Source organism: Buteo buteo, chromosome 2 (genome assembly GCF_964188355.1).
Source record: "Buteo buteo chromosome 2, bButBut1.hap1.1, whole genome shotgun sequence".
NCBI classification, from domain to species: Eukaryota; Metazoa; Chordata; class Aves; order Accipitriformes; family Accipitridae; genus Buteo; species Buteo buteo.
Genome location: NC_134172.1, coordinates 68,556,609 through 68,575,542, shown reverse-complemented (window position 1 = coordinate 68,575,542; position 18,934 = coordinate 68,556,609). Strand labels below are relative to the sequence as shown.

The following is an 18,934-nucleotide window of genomic DNA, read 5'->3' as shown; positions in this document are numbered from 1 at the left end:
GGTTCTTTTGGCACTAGTCCAGGCTGCGGTCTTCTCCTTACTTCATGGCATCAGAGGTTCAGGGAACGTGGATGATCTGACGGAGTCACTGGGAACCGTGCTATCCACCGAGAAATGTGAAAATGGCCGAGGTTTTCCTGGATCACGTAATTCAGACGGAGAGCCCCACAGTCAGTGGAAGAACGTGCAGTGGCTGGCGACTTCAGGACTTTCTTTCCTTCTTTTTTTCCTTCTTTCCTTCTTTTTTTCCTTCTTTCCTTCTTTCTTTCCTTCTTTCTTTCCTTCTTTCCTTCCTTCTTTCCTTCTTTCTTTCTTTCCTTCTTTCCTTCCTTCTTTCTTTCTTTCTTTCCGTCTTTCCTTCCTTCTTTCCTTCTTTCTTTCTTTCCTTCTTTCCTTCTTTCTTTCCTTCTTTCCTTCTTTCTTTCTTTCCTTCTTTCCTTCCTTCTTTCTTTCTTTCCTTCTTTCTTTCTTTCTTTCCTTCTTTCCTTCTTTCTTTCCTTCTTAGTTTCTTTCTTTCCTTCTTTCCTTCTTTCTTTCTTTCTCTCTTTCCTTCTTTCTTTCTTTCCTTCTTTCCTTCTTTCCTTCTTTCTTGCTTCTTTCCTTCTTTCTTTCTTTCCTTCTTTCCTTCCTTCTTTCCTTCTTTCCTTCCTTCTTTCCTTCTTTCCTTCTTTCTTTCTTTCTTTCCTTCTTTCTTTCTTTCCTTCTTTCCTTCTTTCCTTCTTTCTTGCTTCTTTCCTTCTTTCTTTCTTTCCTTCTTTCCTTCCTTCTTTCCTTCTTTCCTTCTTACTTTCTTTCCTTCTTTCCTTCTTTCCTTCTTTCTTTCTTTCCTTCTTTCCTTCTTTCTTTCTTTCCTTCTTTCCTTCCTTCTTTCCTTCTTACTTTCTTTCCTTCTTCTTTCCTTCTTTCCTTCTTTCTTTCTTTCCTTCTTTCTTTCCTTCTTTCTTTCTTCTTTCCTTCTTTCCTTGTTTCCTTTCTTCTTTCCTTCTTTCCTTTCTTCTTTCCTTCTTTCCTTCTTTCTGTCTTTCCTTTTTTCTTTCCTTCTTTCTGTCTTTCCTTCTTTCTTGCCTTCTTTCCTTCCTTCTTTCTTTCTCTCCTTCTTTCTTTCTTTCTTTCCTTCTTTCCTTCTTTCTTTCCTTCTTAGTTTCTTTCTTTCCTTCTTTCCTTCTTTCTTTCTTTCTCTCTTTCCTTCTTTCTTTCTTTCCTTCTTTCCTTCTTTCCTTCTTTCTTGCTTCTTTCCTTCTTTCTTTCTTTCCTTCTTTCCTTCCTTCTTTCCTTCTTTCCTTTCTTCTTTCCTTCTTTCCTTCTTTCTTTCTTTCTTTCCTTCTTTCCTTCTTTCCTTTCTTCTTTCCTTCTTTCCTTCCTTCTTTCCTTCTTTCTTTCCTTCTTTCCTTCTTTCCTTCCTTCTTTCCTTCTTTCTTCCCTTCTTTCTTTCTTTCTTTCCTTCCTTCTTTCCTTCTTACTTTCTTTCCTTCTTTCTTTCCTTCTTTCCTTCTTTCTTTCTTTCCTTCTTTCCTTCTTTCTTTCTTTCCTTCTTTCCTTCCTTCTTTCCTTCTTACTTTCTTTCCTTCCTTCTTTCCTTCTTTCCTTCTTTCTTTCTTTCCTTCTTTCTTTCTTCTTTCTTTCTTCTTTCCTTCTTTCCTTGTTTCCTTTCTTCTTTCCTTCTTTCCTTTCTTCTTTCCTTCTTTCCTTCTTTCCTTCTTTCCTTCTTTCTGTCTTTCCTTTTTTCTTTCCTTCTTTCTGTCTTTCCTTCTTTCTTGCCTTCTTTCCTTCCTTCTTTCTTTCTCTCCTTCTTTCTTTCTTTCTTTCCTTCTTTCCTTCTTTCTTTCCTTCTTAGTTTCTTTCTTTCCTTCTTTCCTTCTTTCTTTCTTTCTCTCTTTCCTTCTTTCTTTCTTTCCTTCTTTCCTTCTTTCCTTCTTTCTTTCCTTAGTTTCTTTCCTTCTTTCATTCTTTCCTTCTGTCTTTCTTTCTTTCTCTCCTTCTTTCCTTCTTTCTTTCCTTCTTTCCTTCCTTCTTTCCTTCTTTCTTCCCTTCTTTCTTTCTTTCTTTCCTTCCTTCTTTCCTTCTTTCCTTCTTTCCTTCTTTCTTTCTTTCTCTCCTTCTTTCTTTCTTTTTTCCTTCTTTCTTTCCTTCTTTCTTTCCTTCTTTCCTTCTTTCTTTCTTTCTTTCTTCCTTTCTTCCTTTCTTTCTTTTGTTCTTTCTTTCTGTCTTTCTGTCTTTCTGTCTTTCTTTCTTTCTTTCTGTCTGCTTTCCCGGCCACTCACAGTTATCTGCGTTAGTGTTTAGACAGCTTTGTGTGTAAAATAAGACACATAATGGGTTGTGTGATGAGAACTGTCTAATATGCTTTAACCCTGTCTGTTCCCTTCCAGCCGTGGCCCTCATGGTCGGAATAATGGATCCTTACCCTACAAGTCCAGAGGCAGCCCACTTGCTTCCCGTGAAAAGCACCCTTTGTCAACACTGTGCAAAGAACAGCCGAGTCCTGCTAACATCTGTCAGAATTTTGGGGCTTCTTCAGCCAGCAGCGGCAACTCAGCCTCGTGCAAAGGAAGCGGCAGCGGTCCAGCGATGAGGCTAGTCTTGATTTCAGCATCCCCGGGTCCAGCACACTGACTTATCTTTTCCGCACTGTAATGTGGCATCAGCTGTCTGAGTTGCCGAGCGGGTCACTGTGCTTCTCAGCATAGGTGTGACTCCTCGTATTGGTGGCTCGACAGTCAGCAGCGTGCTCCAACCCATGCAAAAACCTTTCTTGTTTCAGCACTGTGAAATTCAAGGTTACTTCTAGTCAAAGCCCTTTGTAGTTGGTTTTCGCTCCAAGGCAGCAAGCTCCTTCCTGTGGTTTCACGCCATCAGTTCTCGTGTGGATTTACTGGTTCTTTCGTATGAGGGTCCTTTCACTTTGGAGAGAGTTGGGTGGGGTAGTATGGAAAATATTACACATTCGGGTGAAACCGACCCTGCCCAGCCATAGGCACCTCCCTGTGCAGTTTCCCGTACAGGAAAGAAAACCCGCCAGAGCACGCGACACATATTGCGGAGAAGAAATTGCCTCCACGCTGCTGCTGTTTCCCTCTCTCGGGCAAGTCAACAGCCAAGGCCGTCAGATACGCACCTAAAGCGAGGTAGGGTGAACCTAGGTGTCAGGGTGCTCAGCCTCATGACTCACGCGTGGAGCTGAACTCACTCCGTACGCTACCTCACGTGGCTGTGTCTGCAGCCGGGCCACTGGCTGAGGCAAACCTGCGCTCCTCTTCTCCTCTGGCTAATGAAGCCTGGTCCCTGTCCCCAGCGGCTCTTAATGAATCCAGTGGCTTTAAATGTAAAGGTCCAAGGACGCACCCTCAGACCCTGTACAGGGTTGGGCTTTTCTTGTTCCTCTGTGTCTCCTTCCCCCAAGAGTGGGGCTTTAAGGTTAGGCTTAGTCTTCCTCAGCCTCTTCAGAAGAGGCCTGACCCTGTTTATCAGACTGGTGGTTTTCTGCTTGTGGATTCTGAGACGGAGTTCATGGATTGTCAGCTTGTCAGCAGATGCTCTGGAGGCAAAGATTAACTGAGCAGCAGCACCGGTGCTGGAGGGCAGCCGTCCCAGACTATCATCTCCCTCCTCTTCTGGAGGTTTCTCCACTGGTTTTCTCTCCCTCTGCTGCACCGTTTCCCCAGAGGCGGACACCGCAGTCCCTCCCTGTGCTTTTTGCTGGTTTTCCCTTCCTACGGCCGCCTCGCCTGGTCCCAGCGGTCACTGCTCACAGCCCCCCCCGAGCCATGGGACCAGCGACGGCAGTGTCTCTGTCTCTACACCCGCCTGCCCCTCCCGGTGCCGGTGCTCTCCGCAGAGCAGCCCTGGACAGGCAGGGTCCCCGGCAGCAACAGGCACCATCAGGGGTGTGGGGGGGACACCCACGCTCGCGGCCCCACCAGTGGTGGTGGTGGAGCAGTGCCAGAACCCACAAGAACCCCGCAACCTCGGGGGCCGTGGGGCAAAGGGGCCACAGGACCGCAGGGCTGTGACGTGAGCGAGGCACACGCAGGGGGATCTGGTTATAAGGGGAAAAATACCGACCAGAAGAAGATGTTTGCGGAAATACCGGCAGGGACAATGCCTGCCAGCCTGGGAACCGTGATCCTGTGCACGCCGCTGGGGACGAGAAGCATCCTTGAGCAGCGCGGCTGGTATCTCTGAAGCGCAGCTCAGCACCGAGAAACCAAAGGCATCCTGGCATACTTTAATACTTTAATAGTGAGTCCAGCCATCCTCAGGGTACTCCGCCCCCTGAGCTGGAAGGCGAGGATGAAGAGCAGAACATACCCCCCTCAATCCAGGAGGAATTAGTTAGGGACCTGCTACGCCATCTGGACACTCACAAATCTGTGGGACCTGATGGGATCCATCCAAGAGTACTGAGGGAACTGGCAGAGGTCCTTGCCAAGCCACTCTCTGTCGTCTATCAGCGATCCTGGTCAGCAGGGGAGGTCCCAGAGGACTGGAGGCTTGCCAGCGTGACGCCCATTTATAAGAAGGGTCGGAGGGAGGATCCGGGGAACTACAGGCCTGTCAGCCTGACCTCGGTGCCGGGGAAGATTATGGAACGGTTTGTCTTGAGAGCGCTCACATGGCAAGCCCAGGATAAGGAGGGGATCAGGCCCAGTCAGCCTGGGTTTACGACAGGCAGGTCCTGCTTGACCGGCCTGATCTCCTTCTGTGACCAGGTGACCCGCCTAGTGGATGAGGGAAAGGCTGTGGATGTTGTCTACCTCGACTTCAGCAAGGCCTTTGACACTGTCTCTCATGGCACACTCCTTGAGCAGCTGGCGTCTCGCGGCCTGGACAAGTGCACCCTTCACTGGCTGAAAAACTGGCTGGCTGGCCGGGCCCAGAGGGTTGTGGTGAATGGGGTGAAATCCAGTGGGCGGCGGGTCACAAGTGGTGTTCCTCAGGGCTCGGTGTTAGGCCCCGTTCCGTTTAATATCTCTATCGATGATTTGGACGAGGGGATCGAGGGCACCCTCAGCAAGTTTGCAGACGACACCAAGCTGGGAGGCAGGGTCGATCTGCTGGAGGGTAGGGAGGCCCTACAGAGAGACCTGGACAGGCTGGATCGATGGGCCGAGGCCAACTGTATGAGGTTCAAGAGGGCCAAGTGCCGGGTCCTGCACTTGGGTCACGGCAACCCCGTGCAGCGCTACGGGCTTGGGGAAGAGCGGCTGGAAAGCTGCCCGGCAGAGAAAGACCTGGGGGTGCTGGTTGGCAGCCGGCCGAATGTGAGCCAGCAGTGTGCCCGGGTGGCCAAGGAGGCCAACGGCCTCCTGGCCTGCATCAGAAATAGTGTGGCCAGCCGGAGCAGGGAGGTGGTTGTTCCCCTGTACTGGGCACTGGTGAGGCCGCCCCTCGAGTCCTGTGTTCAGTTTTGGGCCCCTCACTACAGGAAAGACGTGGAGGTGCTGGAGCGTGTCCAGAGGAGGGCAACCGAGCTGGTGAGGGGCCTGGAGCACAAGTCTGATGAGGAGCGGCTGAGGGAGCCGGGGCTGTTGAGTCTGGAGAAAAGGAGGCTGAGGGGAGACCTGATCGCTCCCTACAACTACCTGCAGGGGGGCTGTAGTGAGGTGGGTGCTGGTCTCTTCTGTCAGGTGGCTGGAGATAGGACGAGAGGAAATGGCCTCAAGGTGAGGCAAGGGAGATTTAGGTTAGATATGAGGAAAAAATTTTTTACTGAGGGGGTTGTCAAACGTTGGAATGGGCTGCCCAGGGAAGTGGTTGAGTCACCATCCCTGAAGATATTGAAAAAGCGAGCGGACAGGGTACTTCAGGACATGGTTTAGGGGGCATGGTTGATGGTTGGACTCGGTGATCTTGAAGGCCTTTTCCAGCCTAAATGATTCTATGCTTCTATACTGTGAAATGTGTTCATCTGATTCATGTCAATACAAACAATGCTCGGGCCGCATAATAGAATGTGACCCTCACTGTATATGTAATCTTTAACCTTTTTGTCGGTCCTCCTATAACCGCAGGCCGGGAGGAGACAGATGATATGTATATAGTTCTTTTTTTTTTTTTGCCAGCCCAAAACCAGTTTTGTTGTGAACTGCACAGTGTTAAACAAGAGATCCTAGGGCAGAACTGAGGCATTTATCATAGTATTAAGCGAGGTTATGAACGGGGTGATCTTTAGTATGTGTAAATAGAGGGTATGTATAAATAGAAGGTGTGTTGAAATGGCAGTGTGTAAGCAATTGTGATATGCATTTGTTAGAAGGGGAGTCTCTGTTGTGAGCTTGTTTGGGTTCTGGTGACCACAGCTGGTGTTGTGCAGGGTGTCGGCTATGGCACAGGATGTCTGCTGTCATGCCTGAGCAGTGCGGAGATTGGTCGGAGATACATTGCATGGAAGACCCCTCAGCCAATGGGGAGAGTTCGAGAAGTTTCTAGCATAACTACAGCACCTGCACAACCAGGAGGTGGAGAGTCTTTTGGAAGGACACGCCTAGTATGAATATGTAACTAATGCTAGACTATAAAAGAAGCTGGGTTGTTTTTCACAGCGGGCGTCTTCCCTTCCAGGTTGCTGCCCGTGTGTAGGTCCCCCGTCAAGACCTATGCATCCCGGGGGCAGAAGCAGGGCGATGGGTTCCGTCCCTGCGGCTGGCCCCACCGTTGCTGCCGTTGCGACTTCTCTGTTGGAGCGTCTACAGGACAACGAGGTGAGACGGGGGCATCCCACTGTGCTGCCAGAGGCTTGAGGGCTTCCCCCCCCGAGCCCTGCCTTCCCTGCCCAGGAGAGGGCAAGTGCCGCACGTCCCGCGTGCGAACGTTCCCTCTGGCGCTGGGCTGTGTCCATAGGAGTGGTGGGTTTGGGGAGGACCTGGCCTGGCGTCGGTATGACCTCGGGTTGGGTGGCTGGTGCTCGGACACCGTCTGCAGGGCAGCTGCTCCCTCCGCTCCTTTCTGTCGCAGACACGAGCTGGGGGCACGAGGCCATGGTGCCGTTCGCAGGCTCTCCGGAGAGCAAGGGCTGGCAGCTCGCAGCTCCCCGGGAACGAGGGCAAAGTAAGTCTTAATTTCTCCCTTCCGTGGTCTGTCCTCAGGGTGACCGAGTGCAGAATTACCGCCAGCTGGAGAGCGCCTTGCAGGGAGGTGACGGCCGTTTGCCGAGCGGTCTCTTGAACCGCCTGATAGCTGAAGCGTCTGGCGACGTAAGAGCCGCCCAGGTGAGCTTGTTCTCTTTGAAGACGGAGGTTCCCCAATGCCCCTGTGAGAGCTCCTTCTCCTGGGGAGCCCTCCCCGTAGAGGAGAGACCGTATCCAGTTCCGCGCTGGGGTGCGTGTAGAGCCAGCGAGCCCCTCTGTGCGAGGCGACTGATGAGCCGTGCTTGGAGGATGGAGCTGGGACACACAGGCTCCCAATTCCAGCTGCTGGCAAGTCTTGGCTTAGGGAGAGGCTCTGGGGACTCGTTCTTGTGGGGCACTTGGTGAGGGCCTGTCGAGAGCGCCGGAGAGGGGCGGACGTGGTCTGCCTGGGGAGAGTTGGGTTCAAGTCTCTGTTGCCCGCCCTGCTCGCCTTCCCCGGGGCACAAAAAGCGGCAGATGCCTGGCCTGGGGCGCAGAGGTCCCCGTGGGGTCTTGCTGGGGAGACGGGACTGTCTCTCGGCTAGCCCTGAGGTCATTGCTGGCCGGTTTATCCCCGTCCGAGCGCCTCAGCCTTTTTCCCGCGGAGCGTTTCACCTATGGTGCTTTTTTAGGGTGTGAGCGATGACGTGAGGACAGCCGCTAGTGACATCCTGGTGGCGCTGGCTGGCTCCCACTTCCATTTCGTGATGTCCGAGCTGCAGGGACACCTGAAAGCCGTGGGGGGAACCTCCGAGGAATTCCTCTTTGTCACCCTGGGCAAACTGGCCAGCAGCTATGGTATGGAACCCTGGCCTCCTGCTTTGAGTGATGGTCCGTGATAACCGGGAGAGGGATCCTTCCCCCCCCAGATGCTGTGTCCCGAACCGGAGGGCTATGGGCTTGCGGTGCCTCCTTGCCAGGCTCCATTGCCAGGGCTGGGGCTGAGCGGGAGCTCTGCCTCACAGCCTCAATCGTGGTGCTCTGAGGGCAGGAACGTGTCAGGGACCAAACCTTCAGGGGCTCTGCCCCACACCATCCTCCCCATGCCCGCCAAAGCCCTTCCCTGCTCCCTCTCAGGAAAGCAGGAGCCCTCCCCATTGTCGGGGGCCTCCCCCATCCCTCAGATATCACTCATGTCCCCCTGGCCCTGCAGCACGTCCCCCCCATCCCAACACTCCTGGCCCTCCTGCTGGGCAGTGCCGTTGAGGGCTGGACCCCAGGCCCCCCCACGGCTCCGGCTGACTGCGTCCACGCTCTAGCCCTCTGCCCTGCCCTCTCTGCAGCCCTGCGATGCATCCCTTTTGCCGGAATGACGCTGCTCGCCCTCCGCGCCGTCCTGAGCCGAGTGGGGAGCGGACCGGTCCGGCGTGCCGTCTGCGGTGGTGAGTGTCGGACCCTCAGCCGTGGCCCTGAAGGCAGGGGAAGGGTACGGGCTGGCTCGCTCCGATCTCGGCGCGTCCGAGCCCGACCTCGCTATTTCGGCAATGCCAAACCGCCGTGAGCGTGTAGGAACGGCGGGTGAAGCGTCAGAGGTTTCTGGTGGGCAGGACGTGGAGACGCTGGGTACCTGCACAGAGGAACTCAGGGGTGCCTTTGGGCTGCCTGGTCCTGAGCCTTTCGACCGGCTTCACGTGCCTGTGCTGAAGGGCAAATATTTGGGCAGGGGAGGGCGAGGGATGCAGCGGGTATAGGCTGGAGGGGAACAGGCACGTGAGGAGGAGAAGCTGTGGTGGGGAGGAGAAGAGAAAGAGTGCAGACACCTCGAGCGCAGGGTTTGCGCCCCTGAATCCAGATGTGGCCTCAAGCCAAAAGCTGGCAAGCTGGGGGCTGTGCTGAAAGCAGGCTTGGGTGAGAGTGCGAGGTACCCTTCCCGCCGCAGGCGCCCACGTGCCCCTTTTTCCCTTCTTTTGGTGCAGTTCTGGAGCAATGGTCGGAAGGGGTGAAGACTTACTTCTGCTCCTGGGACAAATGCCCCTTCCCTCGCGTCGGGGAAGCGCAGCTCTGCAAACACGTTTACCCCCTCTATTGCTACGTGGTGCAAAACTGGCTGGGCTGCGAGGAGGAAGAGGTGAGGGCAGCTGCCTTTCCAGCCCAGGGACTGAGAAAGCCCCCCCCCAGGCCAGGAGTCTGCCAGTACCATGCCCAGGGCTGGTAGTATTTGGCTGACAAGAAGCAGCCAAATCCTGGGACCTTTTAGCAGCGGGGCGTTGGGTGCCAGCACGGGGAATTGCTTTTCGTCCTCCGGAGTGAGCCCTTCTCTCTGGGAGGGGTAGGACTCGTGGGCAGGGGTTGCTGAGCGCTCGGCAGATCTTCAGCCCTCCCTTCCCTCTCCAGGACAAGCAAGCTGCCCTCAGGGCGGTGGCTGCCATGATTGGCGTCCTCCTGCGCGAGGAGCAGCACCGGGAATACGCCTGGGATCAGCTCCTCCTGTACCAAGACACTTTCTGGGCGACCAAGGTCAGGCATGGCCGTGGGGTCTGTGCAAGTACCGCAAGGTGTCGGGGAGCTGCTGGGTGCCAGAGGAGCTAGGGAGCCTTTACTGAAGGAACAGGGAGAGCAGAGGAGCCCTGAGGCTTCTTTCAGGCAAGAGAAGAGCAACCCAGGAGGGAGCCAAGAGGCACTGGGGCTTCTCTCCTGTGGAAGGGATGCTCTGCCATCTCCCTGGGGCTCTGGTGTGCCTGAGGAGCTCTGCCCTGGTGCCCAGGGCCATGTCCAGCCCTGTCAGACACGGGGAGAGGTCTCACGGGTGGGAAGCCACGGCAGGTGATGAGGGCAGTTCTGGATTTCCTCAAGGAGCTGCTCAGCGCCAACGCCCGCGGCCGCTCAGCGTGGGATATACATGTGCTGCCTGTCTGCTCTGGCCCCACAAAACACGACCAGCCCCGCCAGTAGAAGCGTGCAAGCGTTTCTACGCAGGTCTGGCAGCAGAGCCTGTCCCCCGCAAAAAGCCTGTCCCCACCGCCCACTTTGTGTGTGTCTCTTGAACTTGCAGGAAGAGACAATGGAGGAGCCCTGGGACTCCACGGCGGCCCAAGTGTTTCTCGGTCTGGTGCAGTTGAGGTAAGGTCCACGGCCCGGACCCTCGGACTCACTCTGTTTCCCCACCCGGAGCCCTGTGACCTGTTGTTTTTCTCTTCCTTTTTTTTCTCTGGCCAGGAGGCTGAAGCCATCTTTGAGCAGGAAGAAAAGTTGCAGCCTGCTGGCTGAGTGCTGCCACACCATCTTGTCCTTTCCTTCCAAGGAGGAGATGGAAGGGAGAGGGAAGATAGCGAGGCAAACTGGGAACATACAGGTACCCGCCATCCTGGCGCTGCCCACCTCTTGGCCAGGATCCCCCCTCAGCGTGCCCTGGCAGCCCCCCGTGGTGCCAAACCTCAGTCCTCCTTGTCTTGCTTTCAGACCCTGCACACGCTGTGCTTGGAAGGTCTGGGCCGGATTTTAGCAGTCCTTCTCGAGGCGGAGGTGACCTCTACCTTCTTCAAGGATGTGGTCCATGTGAGCAGCCATGGGGTGATGGGGAAAGAGTCGCTCCGAAGCTGGGGCGGAGATTTGGGGGGGCTTAGAGAGCGGGGCTGCGAAGGCAGCACTGCCAGTGCTCGGTGGGTCTGGGGGCCGTGCCGAGCCGCAGGGCAGGCTGTCGAGGAAGGGTCCAGAGGAGGGAGACGGAGGGATGTCGGGGAGAGAAAGATGCTCGTCATGAGACAGGATAACCCCCTGCGCCAGGTCCTGCAGTGCTGGCTCACCTCGGCCAAAGCGTGGGAGCGGGAGAGGGCCTTGCAGGTCTGCGCCCAGCTGCTGGGTGACTGCGAGGAGCGATTCGAGGTCACGGTGAGTAGGGAGCTCCTGTGTGCCCCATGCCTCTCCCAGAAGAGAGCCCTGCTTGGCTGGGCGCTGGGTTTCAGGTCTTGCGGAGTGGCAGGGCAGCACCCCTGCCCTCTCCTCTGCCCGATCCCTGCTCCGGGCAGCATGGCCGGGAGAGGTGAGCGGGCACCGGGTCTCCCTGCGACCCTTTTGCCGCCTCTTGCCCCCGCAGAGAGGATGCGCTTGCAAGCAGTTTGGCTTCTTGGTGGGGCTGCTGGGACCTCTGACTACCGAATCCCTGGCCACGTCCCGCCGCTGGGCAGGGGTCTGCCTGGGTCACCTTCTGCAAATGCAAGGTGAGGACAGAGGGGGCTTGCCAGGCTTGGTCAGGAAAATCTGCCCAGGACCAGAGGGGAAATCAGTTAGCTGCCCAGAGTTTTGGAGCAGGGACTTCAGCTGCTGGCCCAGAGCGTGAGGTTGGGGAGGGGGTTCTGGTTAAACCCCTCTCCAGCCAGCCAAGAAATGCTCTCCGCAAGGGAGGAAGGTTGTAGACGGGGTGTTCTGTGGCCATACAAAATCACTGTCCCCGCAAAGAAACTGGTTAGAAGTGAGTTCTTGCCTGCGCTTCAGGGAGCAGCATCCCTCTGTGCTGAGGACGTTTCCTCCCTCCCAGAGCCATCCCCGTCACATCCCGCTGCGCCGAATTCCTGGCCCTTGCTGCCCCAACCCCGGGTCCTGCTTTTTCGATAGCTGGGGCTGATGGTTGGGTTCCTGTAAATGTGACTCTCCTTTTTACCTGGTGCTTCTCCCAGCCAAGACCAGGAAGGTGGCACCCGAGGCGGGTGACATTGCGTGCCTGCGTAAAGGGCTGGACACCACCGACGACGTGCCTCTGCTGGAGACCTCTTACGAAATAGCAAAGGTAACCGGCCCCGGTACGGGGCTTGGCGACTGGGCTCCTGCACATCCCCCTGCTCCCTCCAGGCTCCCACGCCATTTCCAGAGGGAGCTGTCATGCCAGCACCTCCGTTGTTGGCAAGTGGCAGGAGGCTCCGAGACGTGCCTGGCCTTTAGGCACGCTGTCAAAGGAGCGGATACCACGGCGTGTTTGTGTGTGTGTGTGTGTGCACGAGAGAGTGCTGTTGTCGGAAGACGAGCTTTGCAGATAAGCAAACGTGAGGGGAGGCACTTCTAAATCTCTTGGCTCCATAAAACAGAAATGGCAGGAGTGTACTGTGATTGCCCCTTCCATGACAGGCGACCCGCTGAACTTAAGAGTCCCTTCAAGGCTCCTTCCCGTTCTGCAGAGATGCAGAGTTGTGACCGGGTCTCTCCTCTTTCTGATTTCACTCCAGACTGTCTGCAAGTATTTCCCCCCACCAGAGGCCGCAGACTTCATGAGCACCATCACGGAAGGCCTGATGTGTACCAGAGAGGAGTGTGCATGGGCCGCTGAGATGTGGATGATAACCTTTCTGGAAAAATGTGGACAGCGAATATATCAGGAGGTAAGAGGGACATTTTTTGCGGCTCGGCTTTGACTTTTCTCTGTGGGCTGTTGCGCTACACCTCGCACAGTTGACGCAAGCTAAAGAAACGCAGCCTGTGTGCCGAGACGAAGGGTATCACCGGTCCGAGCTGCGTGTTAGCACCTCCTGCCACATTCTGCTCTGTGGAGCGGGGGGGCATGGGCACGGGCAGTCCAAAGTCTCCTGCTGGAGCAGGTCCTTGCCGTGAGACAGTTACCCCTGGGATGCACCGACCTTCCCGTTCCTGTCCTTTCACTGTGAGGCTTCTTCATGGGCTTGGAGCGTGGTTTTGGTTTTGATCTTGCATTGCCACAGCCCGCTGGGCGGTCAGGGTTACCCAGGCTGTTCGGTGAGAAACTTCTCCATCTCTTGGGTGTACGCAAAGTGCTCAGCCCCTGGCACCGCTGGGCCCAGGCAAGTGCAGCAACCGAGGGCACGTGCGTGTTTGCGTGCCAAGGGCACGCTCGCCCCGACCTGTGAGCCAGGGCTTGGGCAGAGCGGCACGGTGAAGTTTAGGAAGTTTAGGACTAGACCCTGACAGCGTGTCAAGGGAGCAGGCATTGCTCGTGAACTAATTGACCGTGCTTGCGTTCTGTAGAAGTACGGGGAAAGGACGCGTTGTGGCATTCTTTCTCGTCTTCTTCCTTTCAGGTGCCAGAAGTCCTGCACGTCCTTTACAGCCGCATGCAGACCGTGAAAAAGGACACCCACAGGCGCCTCCTGCTCCACGCAGTGTATCTCCTGGCCTGCTTTCACCACGAGCCTGTGGTCGAGAGCCTCCTCCAGAAGCGTCTGCCCATGGACAGGTCCGTGCACTCCCATCTTGCCCCTCTGTGATTAAACGTGGCTTGCCCGTGTTAAGAGGAATCCAAAGAAGAACAAAAAGTCGCTCGTCTCCCAAAAGGTCTGAGCATTGCAAGGCCATGTGCTCCCATCTCTGGAAAAAACCAGGCATCATAAGCCCCACTGCTGACAAGGAGAGAGTCTGGGCTCTGGTGAGGGCACCGCAGGTACCAAGGGCATGAGCTCAAGGGTGAATGTCTCTTGCCCTGCAGGGACACGATGGAGCTGTGGAGGATCCTGGGGAGAAGCAGCCTTGGGGTTCAGGTCCTGAAGTACTTAACACAGAAGTTGGAGGCAGCGGGAGAGAACAGCCCTGGGCCCCACTCCTCCGCTCACGAACCGGACCACAGCCAGGCTGCTCTGGAGCCCCTCATGGTACGCTCGATGGCAGAGGCGTTCCTGCAGCTTTGTGTCTGCTTTCAAGCAAATGCCTGGGGAGACTGCACAGGGGTAACGTGCTGGGGCATCTCAGCATTGGGGCTGTGAGGGGCCGGGACACATTTTTCTGGTCCTGGACCGCAAGGCTGTCCCTGGCATGAGACCTGCAGGCAGCAAAAGCTCCCCAAGGGAGGCAGCGGGAGTGCACTGGTGGGCAAAGCCCTTGTTTAATGGGTGTTTCTTGGCCGAATTTCCCTGCAGCTCCCCTGTGCCATCTCCGAGGTGGTGTTTGTGCTGCCAGCCAAGGAAAGGGTCCAGTGCCTGCTTCCCCGTCTGCTTCGTGGCCTCCTGGGTGAGATCAGCAAGGCGCTGGGTGAGGTGATGCTGCCTGCCCCTCTCAGATACCAGAGAGGGCTCTTCTTCAGCGCATCAAGGAGGGAAGACAAGCTGCGCAGGTAAGGAGCAGGAGGGGCAGGGAAGTTGGGGAGCTTTACTTCCCCAGCCAGCTGTGTTCATTTGTGGCGCTGAGGGAGCGCTTGGGCCTGCCCTGTTTCCTACGCGTGGCAGCAGGTTGCCAGGGCTGGCTCGACTTCTCTTCTTTCCTGGAGAAATGTCCGTTCCCAGAGAGGAAGGAGTCACGGGGTTGGCATCGCCGGTTGCTCTCGTCCTGCCTGGTGTGCAACCCCGGTGGCAGGGCGTCCTTCTTCTCCCTCCGCGGACTGGGGAGAGACCCTGCGTGGGAATGGTCGGGCCGAGCAGCCTGCGGATGGGGGAGAAGACCCTTCCCGGCCCGGGGGCTGTGGCCCAGCTCTGGCCATGGCCGTCTGTGGTTTGGCATGGTGGAGACTTAGCTCGTGTAATCTGTGGCCTGGCAGCGTGTGGCCGCAGGGCTTGGCTGCAGCAGTGGTGTTCCTGCCTTTAAAATTTATAGGCGGACGGAGCCGTTGTGTCGCGTCCTCGTAGCGCCAGGCAGGCTCTGCCCCTGCTCCTGGTCCTCCAGGGTTGGGGGAAACTGGGGCTGTCTCATAGAATGCTGGTAAGAAGAGCCCTTAGGGAGCACCTTGGGCATCTGGCATCGAGGGAGCACGGGGACCCTGGGTTTCCTCCTGCTGTCAGTGGCCTGAGGCATGGCAAAGGATGAAAATGTCCATTTTCATGGGCGTGGAGTTTGGGATGAGTGAACCAACACCTGCCGAGGCAGCGGAGCCTTTTAGCTCTGCTACAGACAAATCTTCCCTGGACGTGCTGCAACCTGAGATGTCTTTGGGCTTGCTTTTTCCCAGCCCTTACTGTGAGGCTCTAGAGCTGGTGCTGAGCAGATGCATGGAGAAGAGATGGCTGCTGCTGCTATGGAGGCAGGGAGCGTGGGTATTCCTCAGAAACCCACAGGCTCACGCTGATGGCGTGTGTCTCCTGACGAGGTGAGGTCCTCTTCTTGCGTCTCACCTTCTTGTGGGTGTCTGTGCCCGGGGAAATGGCTGCCAGGGCCATTCCCATGTGTGCAGGGAGCTGGGGAAGTTTGGGGTCGTGGCCGGCGTCCTTGCCGCGTGACCGTGAGTTGCCTTCTCTGTGTGCAGTGTCCTGCTTCGCAACCAGCTGGTCACAAGGGGTGTGATATGGGCCCTCTCCCAGTGGCTGAACTCCCCCTCGGAAAACCTGCAGCTCACAGCGACAGCTTTCTTTGCTGAGGTGAGGCAACAGGAGGGGAAGGAAGGGTGCAGAGGGCTTCTCTCAGAAAACTGCTGCTTGGGACGCCTCTTTCTGAAGGAAGAAGGTGCCAGAAGAGAGCGTCACCATCCAAGGGATCCAACGGATCCTCGTTTCTACGAAGCCCGTTCGCGTGGAGTGCCTCGACTTAGGTGGCACTCACGGGCATATTGCTTTATTGCAGCTGATGGAGGATCCGGCAGTCATGGAGAAGTCGTCCCTGGAAAGGGTCCTAGGTGTCTTGCTGGAGAAATCCCAGCACGGAATCGGCGCCGTGCGGCAGATGGCAGTGAGAGGCCTGGGCAACGCCGTCAGGGGAGCACCCAAGGAGGTGAGACCAACTTTTGCCCTTTCTGACTGCAGCCCCTCACCGGCAAGAGCCTGGTGAAGAGCGGCAAGGGGCTTCGGCAGCTTGGGCAGGCTAGTAAAGGCAAACGGGGCTCTTTCCTGAGACCACACTCCTTCGCCTGATGTCAACAGGGTGGCAAGGGGGAAACCTGGTGCCCAACAAGGCTTGCTGGGCTGAGATGGCCTCTGAGCGGGTTTCTAGCCACTGCAGCCCTTGGCTGCTGAAGGGATCCTGACCAAAGCCCATTGCCCGCCGAGGAGTTTAGAGAGCCACCTAACAGTTGACCTGAGGAGACCCAAGCCTGTGCTGCTCTGTGCACATCCCGTCCCTTGGCCTCAGGAGGAGCTTAGCAAGCTCGCTGCGACCGAGGAGCCTGCGGGCAGCTCCCCCATGTACCAGCGACTATGCCGCCTGCATGGCCTCGTAGGAAAATCCTGTAACAGCTCAAATGGCCAAAATGGCCTTACCCTTCCCATAGGCGGTGTCTGCACAGCACCCTGCGTCGGGATTGGAGGGGCATTCGGTGCTGTTTTGCAGGGTTCCTAGCATCTGAAGGGACTATCTATATTAGTCTTTCTTTCTAGCGCTAGCTCTGATAAATATCGATGTTGAGAGGTATTTCACAGAGTCTGAGTGCCTTTGTGAGGGGCTCATGACGGGACAGCACCTCCTGGTGCAAAACATCAGCCATGGTAAAGAGAAGCCATTCGGGTCAGGACTAGCGAGAAGCCTGTGGGTGTCTTTGGCTTTGCAGGTGCAGAAGCACAAGGCGGCCATCCTGGAGGTGCTGCAGAGGGGCCTGGAGAACACCACGTGTCCTGTGGTGGCTGCCGAGAGCATGCTGGCGCTGGCGGAGGCGGTGAGGAAGCTGAAGGCAGAGGGCTTGGGGTCTGCCTTCAAAGATATTGCCAGGTCCACCAAGATGTTCTTTGAGGCGGTGAGTGAAATAACTTTCTCCTGCTTGTCTGAGAGGTAGTGGGGTGGGCTGGGACCTCCCCATGCTGCGGGGAGGGTCTCTGCTGGCGGAATGTCTGCTTCGAGCCTTTTTCCCCACTGTTGCGCGGGTAGGGTGGGTTGTGCTGTGAAGTGCCCGTGTTTCCCCCAGGACAACAGGGTCTCTCACGTGCCTCTGTGGTTTCTCGGGCTTTAGACAGCTCCCCTGCCAGAAAGGATGCTCGGGTGCCCTGAGACTCCCCGTAGATTGGGAGTCACACTCGGACTCACGACCTACGTGGCAGGGAAGGAGTCTGGATGAGGCAACCTTCTTTCCAAACCTGGGTCCCGAAACATAGTTTTCCAAAGAACTGTATTCAAGCGCACTGACTTACTGATCAGTGATTCTTGTTTCGGTTCTTTACATACTGGCTTCTTGAGGGTGGGAATGCGCGGACGACAGCTATTTCTTGGGCTGCCATCCGCCACGGGCAGCGCGCGATTGTTGATGTGGTAGGAGGTGCCCTCGTTACCCAGCTGACAGATGGGGTCTGTGAATTGCAGGAGCCAGATGTCCTTCGCTTCTCAGCCTTCAGCCTCTACGCTGCCCTGGCCGCCGCCGCCTCCGCCTCCGGGAGAAGATCCTTCTTCACCAGAGAAGTGGGGGAAACCTGGGTCAGCCTTCTCTTGCACCTCCGGGATCCCGTCCCTGAAGTTTCCAATGTAAGAGCCGCCAGCTCTTCTTTGCAAAACTGTCGAAAGCCACAGAAAGCTGCCTGGCGAACTGCTGCAGGCAGTGCCCTCCCCGCCTGGAGACTGCGCCTGGGGCAGCCCCCTCTGCTAGGGAGAGCTCAGCAGAGCTCGGCTGGATGAGCTTCCTGGGAAGGACCCCGGCCACTCCAGCGGGGGAGGAACAACGTGGCACGACTCTCTTTTTTCAGGTGTGCAGGACCACCCTCTACCTCTGCGCTCCGTTCCTGGTGCCGGCGCAGGTGCAGGAGACCGTCGTCACCTCCATCGGGCTGAGCGCAGCCCAGCTGCAGGACGAGGTTGGCCATTGCCTGGTGAGTGAGCTGTGTCCCGGGGGGGAGACGTCGCAGCCGCAGGGCTGTTCCCCCGAACCGAGAAGGGAGCGTGAGGCGACACGCCAAGGGTGGGCAGGATGGGAGCCGGGCAGGATGGGAGCCGGGCAGCTGGTGCTGAGACACGGCCTGCCCTCCTGGCTACCTGCTCGCTCTTTCTCCTTCCCCTCGTGGCCGAGCCAGCTCGACCGGCCGTGGGTCAGCGGAGCGACCTTTTTGGCCAGCGAAGAAATCGTGCCGCTTTGCTTCCCCCAAGGTCAGAGATGCCCCTGCTATGTTGGAGAGGCTCCACGGCATCGCCAGGAGCCGCCGCCTGGAGAACGGCCGAGCGCTGCACTCTGCCGCCAGCGCAGTCCTAGGTGAGAGTCAGGGCTGGAGCCCGAAGCTGCGCTCCCCGCAGAGACAGCCGCAGGGGACTGCGCTTTCCCCGTCCGCCCAGGGAGACCGGGGCCAGCCTTGGCAGGGCAGCCGCAGAAGGGTTCGCTCAGGGCTCGGCGCGAGCGGAGGAGAAGGCGACAGCGTGCAGAGCCGGCGCCGGTGGGGTGGCCGGGCCCCGCACGAAGCGATGCTCGGCTCTGCCTGCTGCTACGTCCCGACTGTAAAGTTCTGATCTTTCCAGCCTTCCCCTCCAGCTCCCCGAGCATGTCCCAGGCGTAGGGGAGGGCCGCGAGACAGGGCTGGAGGGCAACGCTCTGACCTTTGCCTCTTTGCCTTAGGAGACATCCTGGAAAAAACAAGAGGCTTTGGCGGCTCTTGGCAGCAGCAGCAGGAATGAGGCTCCTCTCCTCAGGTAGGTTGGAGCGGAGCTGAGCTCTGGCTCTGCAGGTCAGGGAGGAGGTCAGAGGCTTGGCAGCCAAAAGCCTGGCTTGGAGCAGAAGGGGAGCACGCAGCAAGGCCAGCTCCTCATCACCCCTCCTGTGTCACTGCAGCTTTCCATCATCGCCTGCGGCCGGGGGCAGACAGCATCTTCTGCGACTGCGGACCACGACGGGCACGGGGTTCTGGTGGCAATAAATTTGCTTTCACGGTCACACCGATGGAGAGTTGATCTTTCTTTCCTAGAGACGGGGGGGCCGGGATGGGGCCATGCCAAGGCCTGAGGGCATCCACCCACGGGTGCTGAGGGAGCTGGCTGACGTGACCATGAGGCTGCTCTCAATGATGTCGGAAGCGTTGCAGCAATGGGGAAAGGTTCCCGAGGACTGG

At 56.7% G+C, this 18,934-nt stretch overlaps 1 protein-coding gene and 2 long non-coding RNA genes across 3 annotated transcripts; all 3 read left to right on the top strand.

Moving 5' to 3' along the window:
• The first annotated feature begins 8,388 nt into the window (after positions 1–8,388).
• On the top strand, positions 8,389–10,133 carry LOC142028713 (uncharacterized). The gene is made up of 3 exons (XR_012649671.1): positions 8,389–8,488; positions 9,441–9,563; positions 10,099–10,133. It is a non-coding gene; the product is annotated as an uncharacterized LOC142028713 (long non-coding RNA).
• Positions 10,134–14,063: 3,930 nt separating this feature from the next.
• Positions 14,064–15,329, top strand: LOC142028712 (uncharacterized). Its single transcript, XR_012649670.1, has 3 exons — positions 14,064–14,112; positions 14,941–15,078; positions 15,235–15,329. It is a non-coding gene; the product is annotated as an uncharacterized LOC142028712 (long non-coding RNA).
• A 240-nt stretch (positions 15,330–15,569) lies between these two features.
• Positions 15,570–18,776, top strand: LOC142037674 (uncharacterized). Its single transcript, XM_075042159.1, has 6 exons — positions 15,570–15,695; positions 16,468–16,650; positions 17,211–17,369; positions 17,588–18,087; positions 18,445–18,518; positions 18,658–18,776. The coding sequence occupies exons 1-6, from the start codon at positions 15,570–15,572 to the stop codon at positions 18,774–18,776; spliced, it is 1,161 nt and encodes a 386-aa protein (XP_074898260.1).
• The last annotated feature ends 158 nt before the right edge of the window (positions 18,777–18,934 follow it).